Here is a 10,249-nt window from a genome sequence, read left to right as displayed (position 1 = left end):
GTCATAATAATAATAAATGTAATTGTGCAACTACAAGACATGAGTTACATTTATAGTTTATTAACATGTTATAAACATGTCATTAGTAGCCGTTACTGTGACCTACCAAAAACAGTGAATTTTATGTTTTCGGTTAATTAGTTTGCTCATTGATCTCAAGATGCTTCTTCACATTTGGCTCATACTGTACCTAACATCATGTGATGTCCAACGCATTTCACACTTTTTGTCTTTGCACTACTTGACTGCTTACTCTAATGAGGTGTGACCCAGAAGAGGATTGGCTCCATGTTCCTCTCAAAGTTTCTTCCTCACCTTGTCTTTTTCTTTGCCGTTGTATCGTCCAGTTTGCTCATTGGGTGTACATCTGAATTTCAATAAAACAGCATAGTGACAATGTCTACTGTTAAAAGCACTGAACAAGCAATTAAAAAGATTGAGATCATGCAAAACTGCTATCATAACAAGGCTGGCAAGTCACACTTTCTTTGATTTTTTGTCTTTCTCTGCTACTTACTCCTATTTTCCAAATGTTCATCTCACTAAGTGTGAGTAATCCAGCTGTGTTTGAGCTATTAAAGGTTTTTCTGTCAAATTTTGATAGAATCTCAGTGTAAACTCATCGTATTGAATGAATTCACAAGATCTAATTATATGAGTTTCACCAGATTACAAATATGAAATAGAAAATAATTGTTTTTGTAAAATGTTTGCTTTAAATTACAGGAACCCTGTAAATAATTTATATTATGAGAGCCTTTTAGATGAGTGAAAAACAATATTCGGTCAAGCCTGCCAACTCATGAAGTGCTTGATTATACACTGAAGAGAGTAATCAAGTGTGAAAAACACAGGGGAGGTATTACATTGTGCTCTATAGCACCCCCTCAGGAGCAGAACAGGGCACTACTGCACAACAGAGAGGGGGAAAAGAAAAAAAAAATTATATATATATATATATATATATATATATATATATATATATATATATATATATATATAAAAAAAACTCAATATTGTGTGCAGGAAACAAATTTCTACACAAAGCTGAAACTCCAAGAAATAAAGTGTCCATAAGTGGAAGAATTCACACAGCCAAATTTATTTAATTCAATATAATTTATACCGGATCTTGAGGTTTTAAGGCATGAATAATTTACATTGACGTACATTTCCCTGTGACATATTTCTGAAATATGTGAAGTGCATATCTGAAAATGATGCTTGGTCATGAGTCTCCACACCTGCGACATTAAAAGCTCCTGTAAAAAGTAAAAAAAAAAAAAAAAAAACAACCCAAAAACAAACAAACAAAAAAACTAGAGAAAATAAATTAGGAACTCACAAAATAAAATTTCGGTTTATTGTCGCACAACAATTTCACACATACATCAAACAGGCCACAATAGATAGCAATTTAATAGACAAGCAAGAAAAGAAAACTCTTTTCTTCAGCCTTGCCATCTCATACAAACCAACTACGTATGGTACAACTGAAGTACATACACAAAGTACTGGAATGCTTTGAATTAAACGGCTTTCGATTTTTTTTTCCTTTTTTACAATTTCAGTTGAGATAACATGACATGGTCAGACCACAAGTAAAATCTATTTCATAGAGAGGCTTCAACTTCAAAGCACCGTTTGGTAACCAGAGATCACTGTCAAAAATGGCTGACCTCCTAACAATATGTACAAAAATATAAAATGTAAATAAAAATACAAACAAATTCTCCTTTTAAAGTATTTTGTAAGAAGGTAGAGCTTTGAAGTCTTGGTTGTTTCTACAAAATTTGCAGTTAGGTGTGTGTACACAGATGCTGAACTCTACTTGATGATGACCACATTTCTGTCTTCCCCCAGAGGACGAGTTAAGGAGAGGAGGGTTGGGAGGATGTTCAGCGGGACGTCCTCTTAATCGTCCGTCTTCGGCTTCTTAGTCTCGACATCGTCCTGAAAACGGGGTCGTGCAGGGTTAGAAATACCCCGCGCATGTTTTGGGTTGTGTGAAACCATACGAGACAAACAAACCCACTTACTTCATCGTCATCATCTTCAGCTGCCCGCTTCCCTGTTCCGCCCTCAGCCTCGTCTTCCTCCTCATCTTCATCACCTGCATCATTGTGACAGGTGGGTTTAGATATGTAAGCTGCCATTCAACAATTTTGTGCAAAGACGCTGTGCAGTAGAGGCACTAAATTCCACTGACACTACGGACGATGCAATTTCTCACCCTCTCCATCATCTTCTTCGTCCTCTTCCTCACCAACGTCTTCCTCTTCCTCTTCTACTTCATTTTCCTGATCCCCATTTTCCTCGTTATCCTGAGGAAACAGTGTCGTTATTAATTTCGTCGTTAAGTATTAACGTGGAGCCTGAATTAACGTGAAACTGTTTGAAAAAAAAATTCTATAAGAAGAAGAAGAAGAAAAAAAAACAGAAATGAAAGAAAACTTACTGCGTTCCCATTGGCTGGAGCGTCCTTTCCATTTTCCGCTTCCTCTTCAACCAACTTTTTTTCTTTAAGGTCCTATAAGGTGAAATAGGATACATTATACTTCACGACTGGCTTTCATGCTGGGGGCTGCAGGGTTCATGTTATAGCTTGCCCCCCCCCAACCACCAACCACCCCACCCTAAAAAAAAAATCCCGCTAAACTTCGACTCTCGAAGCCAATTGGCTGCTCAACCTTTCAATCTCCGCCCACTTGACTACCTCACTGAAGTGTTGTAATCTGATACGTGGCTGTCCTGAGCGCCAATGAGCTGTAGTCCAAAGTCAATGATCTACATCACAGGACTGAGCGAAGACACGCCTACAACAAGACTACAACTCCCAGAATGCAGTGCGGGGATTATTTTAGCATAGCCAATAGGAAAACGCTGGAAAGAACAACCAGAAAGAAAGAGGCTCGGATAGATTAACCAGAGAGAGAGAGACAGAGAGAGAGAGAGAGAGAGAGAGAGAGAACAATAGCGACAGGCATATAGCCTATAGGGCTTTCCCCCATTTTTTCTTTATTCTGCGGTGTTTATTTTTAGTTTTAACAAATCTCTTTATAATGGATCTCATTACTCTATGTAGTAAACAGTTTATATAGTCACCACGTGTAAATTTTTTTTTTAAAAACCCAACATTTTTTTTTTTTTTGCTCAGTAACCTGTAATAAAACCAATAACAAGTTCCCACCTTCAGAAATGGCTCATGTCCTCACCAGATCTCTTGTATTAATAAATTAAGGTGGTAATCCTAAGGCTTTAAGCCGTTTAGTGTTAGTTACGCCTCCTTTACACCATCCCTGTTACAGTACATGCCAACGCTTTGTAGGTTCAATCACACAGCTATAAACCCTAGTGAGTCAGATGGATAAATCTCGCCGTGGTTGGTTACACAGCCCACATTCTCACAGTGGAGGAGAAACAACCAAACACATTAAAAAAAAAAAAAAAAAAAAACCACACACACACACGCACAAGTGAAACGGGAAACTGATCTCCAGATGTGCAGTTGATCAGTGGTAGATCAGACAGCTCGCCCTGCAAACAGACTCACACAAGGACAAACTGCACTATTTCACTTCATCATCTGTAACTTTGCGCTTTTCCCCCTCCATGCACCAGGGTCCAACTTTGAGACACAGAGAGGACCGGACTTGCATCCGATCATATCCCGCGTGGCTGTTTGCTCTAGAAACTCAGACAAACCGCGGAATATTCCTGCACAGACAGGTTTCTGCTTATGAAATGAAATGAAATGTCTCTGAAGTGCAACATCTGCAGCCCAAATTTAACCCGACCTGCAGGAAGGCAGCTGTGGACTAATCGACCGTGCCCGGTATCTTAATTTAAATAAATAAATACTAATAAAAAAAAAAAACCCACACAAATCAGGTCGGTCATGTCTCTGGTTATTGTCGCGATGGACCTCATAACATTCTGAACTTGGAATGAAATGCGTCACGCAGCAGGATGCATGAATAAAATCCCCAGGCGCGCAAACGCAAATCCGAGTCAGATTATTTCTATGAGGTGCGGGGAGAAATTAAAGCAGCTATAAGGGTCCGGGATACGACCGATTTCTCTCCAGAGCTGGCACGGATGGCATTATGTAGTCAAAGCAAAGCCCGTTCTGGTCTTGTGGCATCATTCATCATCCAAACTGAGGGAGCGCTGGGTGCAGGGTGAACTTGTCATATACTGTAGGAGCGCAGGCAAGGCGAAGTGCAACAACACGGAGCCGCAAAATGAAATAGAACGTCGTGTGTGTGTGTGTGTGTGTGTGTGTGCGCGCGCGCGACCGGCGATCAATCACGAAGCGGCGTCTAAAAACACTCGATCACTTGTTCAAACGGAAGTTGATGATGATGTGATAGACCATCCAAGGTTGAAAGGTACTTTTCTAAAAAAAAAAAAAAAGAGGAGGAACTGAAACATTTCTGTAGCCTAACAAAAGACCCAGATTATAGGACAATACAAGAGCAGAGCTCTGGGCTGCAAAAACCGGAGGATTTCTGAAAGCAAACCCAACTTTAGAACCCATCTCCATCTGATTACACCACTATTAACATAAACAAGTCTTTACAGAAAGAAAACATGCGTCCACGACACGTCAATGGCAAAAAAAAAACCTCACATATACTTCAATAAAGACTGTTCTTTCTATTATTTCTAAACAAAAACCTTGTTTCATTGCTATATCCGGATTGTATTATCCATCCTTTAAATATTCCCTAGCCCACTCACTGAATGTATGTGTATATATATAATATATAAAAGCCTGTATAATAACTATTATTCCCTATTTTCTGTTTTTTGATCCTACCTTGGCGGATATTTCCGAGCTGGTATCGACTTTTGTGTCAGCCATTTCTGTCCGAACGTGAAAACTGTGATCCGGTCACGGAATAAAATAATGGAAAAGGGATGTCCAAGACCCGCTTCGGAAAAAAAATGAAGGGTTTAGTTGGTGCCTGTGGCGAAACTCCTCCGCCAGCGGAGTGCTTAATATAGAGAAGGGGGCGGAGCCTGAAGGCGGTGGTGTTGAGCAGTGGGCGTTGCATAACGCGGTGGGTACCGCACACGTGGGCGGGGTCAAGAGGCGGGCGGTGCTCACGGATTGGTCGATATGAAGAGATGTCCGTAGTCTGTGTGTTTAATTCGCTCGACTGGAACAATGGACAGTATTTCTACAGGGCTTACAAACCAACCTTTCTGGGTCACTTATGTGCCTATAGTAACTGTATTGCTGCTCGCCTGTCCTGACTGCTTATGATTGATAACTCAGGCTTAAATGAGTTCCCTCACCTCATCCTCAAGAAGAAAGAGAATTAGATCGAGTCCTATATAGGGTACACTTCTGAGACAGAAAGGGGAGGTGATGACCTAACAAGTCGTTCTTGTGTTTACCACCAGAAAAAGAAAACTGTTATAATCGTGTTAATTATGTATTACTAACGCGGCATTTATTGTGCATGTGTTATTAGCCTACATCTACATCTACATAAGGTGTGAAGTTTTAGGTAGACAAAAGTGCAACTTCAGAGTATAAATAGCCCGTGATTATTTGTTTGTTTAACTTAATTTATTCTGAACAGTAAGAAGATCATTACACTCTGAGTGTTGAGTGTTACACATAAAAAATGGCAGTGTGTGTGATCATAATAATAATAAACTCTGAATAATAAACAAGGTCACATATTGAAAGATCAGAGGATAATGTTGCAGTACTTTAGCACGACTGCTTTAGTTAAACCTCCTTTTTTTTTTTTTTTGTTTGATTGATGTTTGCTAGCTCCGCCCTGTTACTGAAATCTGCGCGAGGCGCTAACGGCTATGTAAATATTTCATGTTGGCGGAAATCGCTGATCTCAGAACAGTTCTGTCGGTTTTTCTTATTATAGCCACTGCAGGCTTTGGGTGAGATGAAGCTGATCCGAGACCGGTGTAAAAAAAAACAGCAGCTATAACGTTCAAAACACAAACAACGACTATTTCTTTATAAAAGCGAGAGTGAGAGAAGGACTAAAATATCCAAGAAGGCATTTTGTGCCTTACTGTTTTAATAAAAATGCTCCATCTATAAGACGGCGTCCATGTTTTTTTTTTAACGTCTCACTTTCGCGTTATTGTTGCAACAACAAAAATGGACGACGAGACGCCTCGTGAAGGAAAACTAACCCGATTCAAACGACTCACGTCTCGTTTCCGTTTGGTGGAGATCGTCTTATCATTGTACCGTCTCACCGTGTTAAGTGTATACAAGTCCGTACAACACAGACAAATAAAAAAGAAAAAGAAGCTAAAAAAGTTCCTCACCAAGATGGCGGACTAACAGCCCCGTATGGCGTCTTGAAGTCTCCTGATTGGACGACGCAGAAGAACGAACGCAGGCTTGACGCTTTGCGAAAGCTGATTGGATGAAAAACTGTCAATTACACGAAAATACCACGCTGAAGGTTTGTGGAAAATGTGGAGGTGTGATTCCTGTGTGGAATGGGTCTGGGTGATCTTTGAACCCTACAGGGGAACTTCATGATCCTATTTTAACGAAACTCGTTTAAAATAAATATAATTTGTGAAAATTCTGTATTGTATTCCTAGACTGAATACTCATACTCTCTGAAAAAGGCCACTAAACTAAACTGTCACTGGGATGGAACCCTCAAGAGTACAAACAGAAACCAGCCTCTAGCTTTTACTTAGAGAGGAGCATATAGTGTCCCTGTAAAGTCTTAAGGTCAACAGTATTTATGCGCCGAAAATCATTCTGAAAAGCACACTATGTCCAGGCGAAAGGTACAGATTCAAGGCAATAAGAAGCCAAGCCAAGAAGCCTTTATTTGTCACACATCCACTCAAGCACGGACTTAGTGCATATCCTGGACCAATTTCGTTTTTGTTTTTATATGAAAGTATGTCCCTTTACACACTCATCCAGAAGGGTAATTTTGCACAAGGCCATCTGTCTACAGCAGAAAAAAATAAAATAACAAAACGCGTCTGGAAAAATCCCAAGGGAGTCTGGAGCCAGATTCGTGACGTCATCTGCGGAAGCGCCAGCAGGCTGCGAGAGCTTTGCACGGTTTCAGTGCACAGCCTGTGTAGACCAAGTTTAGCAGCTAGCGATTTTGCATTGAAATATGGAATTGTCACATGAGCGCAATGTTACTTCACCTTTGGATGAGATGTCAGAATTATTTCTTACCCTGTCAACAATCAACTTGTGAATTGCCGATTTTCTTGGTCTTTTTCTTGGCTCTGCTTTGGTCCTCGGCTTCCGGGGGCCTCACACGAAGCGCTCCCATTTCTCTCTCATTGTCCGGTCTTTTGGAAAATGATGAGTACTAATCCCATCAAGACTGGTGTTGCTACACCCTCCTACGATACATCTGTTAACCATTTTAATAATTACGTGATAACGTTGAAGAAATTTGCAGAAAACCACCAGGTCGTTTTCTCATAAACAAACCAGCGCTGACGTAGGATTCAGAGGGAGGCGTCCCGCACGCGATGTAACGAAAATCAATGTTTGTCGGGAAATCCAAATGGCAAGTTTTTTCAGAGGTGGACGAATGGCTTGATTTCAGCTGAATTTTTCTGGTATTGCGCAAGGTAAAAAAATTGCACAAAATGCAAAATGTGGGCGGCACGGTGGTGTAGTGGTTAGCGCTGTCGCCTCACAGCAAGAAGGTCCTGGGTTCGAGCCCCGTGGCCGGCGAGGGCCTTTCTGTGTGGAGTTTGCATGTTCTCCCCGTGTCCGCGTGGGTTTCCTCCGGGTGCTCCGGTTTCCCCCACAGTCCAAAGACATGCAGGTTAGGTTAACTGGTGACTCTAAATTGACCATAGGTGTGAATGTGAGTGTGAATGGTTGTCTGTGTCTATGTGTCAGCCCTGTGATGACCTGGCGACTTGTCCAGGGTGTACCCCGCCTTTCGCCCGTAGTCAGCTGGGATAGGCTCCAGCTTGCCTGCGACCCTGTAGAAGGATAAAGCGGCTAGAGATAATGAGATGAGATGAGATGCAAAATGTGACAGATATTTGACCAAAGTTTAATATAAAATAGGAGAATTACCGTACATTGACCTTGCTCCTGAATTTACCCGTGATATGCACTTTAAGCACACAATGAAATTTAACCTCTGCATTCAACCCATCTGAAGCAATGAATACACACAAGTGAGCAATGAGCACACACACATTCCCAGAGCAGTGCACAGCTATGCTACAGTGCCCAGGGACCAGTTGTGGGTTAGGTGCCGTGCTGAAGGCCATGGCTGCCCCATGTTAACCTAACCACATGTCTGGTGCACCCGGAGGAAACCCACACAGACATGGGGAGAAAATGCAAACTCCACACAGAAAGGCCCCGTCGGCCGCTGGGCTTGACCCCAGAGTCCTCTTGCTGTGAGGCTAACCACTATACCACCATGCCACCCAGTGAGAGGAAAGCGACATATTATTACTATTTTTTTCAGAGGGTGTGTAAAGTTTAAGTAGCCTATGTACACTATTAATGATTCTCCTTTTTGAGTGATTACTGGTCTTGTTAAGTCTCATCTCATTATCTCTAGCCGCTTTATCCTGTTCCACAGGGTCGCAGGCAAGCTGGAGCCTATCCCAGCTGACTATGGGCGAAAGGCGGGGTACACCCTGGACAAGTCGCCAGGTCATCACAGGGCTGACACATAGACACAGACAACCATTCACGCTCACATTCCCACCTACGGTCAATTTAGAGTCACCAGTTAACCTAACCTGCATGTCTTTGGACTGTGGAGGAAACCGGAGCACCCGGAGGAAACCCACGCGGACAACATGCAAACTCTGCACAGAAAGGCCCTTGCCGGACACGGGGCTCGAACCCGGACCTTCTTGCTGTGAGGCGACAGCGCTAACCACTACACCACCGTACCGCCCCTGTCTTGTTAAGTTTTATTATTATTTGGCGGCACAGAAGTGTAGTGGTTAGCGCTGTCGTCTCACATCTAGAAGGTTCTGGGTTCGAGCTCAGTGGCCAACGGGGGCTTTTCTGTGTGGAGTTTGCATATTCTCCTTGTGTCTATGTACGTTTCCTCCAGTTTCCCGCACAGTAGTCCAAAGACATGCGGTCAGGTTAAGATGGGGCAGCCATGGCCTGAGGCTGAAGTACCCTTGAGTACGGCACCTAACCCCCAACTGCTCCCTGGGTGCTGTAGCATATCTGCCCACTGCTCTGGGTATGTGTGTGTGCTCATTGCTCACTTGTGTGTGTTCACTGCTTAAGATTGGTTAAATGATGAGGAGGAATTTCACTGTGCTTTAGTGTACATGTGATAAATAAAGGCTTCTTGTTCTATTTTTCCTCACGGTTTTTGTCTGGCCTTTGTTTTGCAGAGTTTTCAAGATATTGACCCCAATCCAACTTCAGTTTGTCCATCCTGTGCCTGAATAGTGTGCTCATATACAGCTTTTGGCAAGATACAGTCATTCTCTCATTTTTCAGTTGTTTTTTTTTTTTGTTGTTGTTCAGACCAGCTCACCCAGCTGCACTCATTTTTTTTCTTTTCTTTTTTTTCTTTCACCAAGCAATCACACTCATATTTTCTTCAGGAAATGTATTTGTTTGGTTCTGAACTAAACTTTGAAGAGGATAGTTAACAACCAAAATAATATTTTTAGATTTCTTTTTTCCTTGTTTTTTTCTTTTTTTCCACCCATCTTGAATATAATTTCGTGGACGAATAATGATATCCCCATTCAATAACTCTGACTGCTGCATTTGTGATTGCTATTTTCTCAAATTGGTGTACAGTGGTGCTTGAAAGTTTGTAAACCCTTTAGAATTTTCTATATTTCTGCATAAATATGACCTAAATCATCATCGGATTTTCACACAAGTCCTAAAAGTAGATAAAGAGAAACAAGTTACACAAATGAGACAAAAATATTATACTTGGTCATTTATTTATTGAGAAAAATGATCCAATATTACATATCTGTGAGTGGCAAAAGTATGTGAACCTCTCGGATTAGCAGTTAATTTGAAGGTGAAATTAGAGTCAGGTGTTTTCAATCAATGGGATGACAATCAGGTGTGAGTGGGCACCCTGTTTTATTTAAAGAACAGGGATCTATCAAAGTCTGATCTTCACAACACGTGTTTGTGGAAGTGTATCATGGCACGAGCAAAGGAGATTCCTGAGGACCTCAGAAAAAGCGTTGTTGATGCTCATCAGGCTGGAAAAGGTTACAAAACCATCTCTAAAGAGTT

General features: G+C 41.5%; 1 protein-coding gene across 1 annotated transcript; it reads right to left on the bottom strand.

Annotated features, from left to right (window-relative positions):
- Positions 1-1,341: 1,341 nt before the first annotated feature.
- ptmaa (prothymosin alpha a) lies at positions 1,342-4,996 on the bottom strand. The gene is made up of 5 exons (XM_060919861.1): positions 4,823-4,996; positions 2,459-2,530; positions 2,234-2,324; positions 2,040-2,113; positions 1,342-1,953 (listed from the first exon to the last, which is right to left on the bottom strand). The coding sequence occupies exons 1-5, from the start codon at positions 4,865-4,867 to the stop codon at positions 1,915-1,917; spliced, it is 321 nt and encodes a 106-aa protein (XP_060775844.1). The 5' UTR covers positions 4,868-4,996; the 3' UTR covers positions 1,342-1,914.
- Between the last annotated feature and the right edge of the window lie 5,253 nt (positions 4,997-10,249).

The sequence above is a fragment of the Neoarius graeffei genome, chromosome 4, assembly GCF_027579695.1.
Source record: "Neoarius graeffei isolate fNeoGra1 chromosome 4, fNeoGra1.pri, whole genome shotgun sequence".
NCBI lineage: Eukaryota > Metazoa > Chordata > Actinopteri > Siluriformes > Ariidae > Neoarius > Neoarius graeffei.
This window is presented reverse-complemented; position numbering and strand designations above follow the sequence as displayed.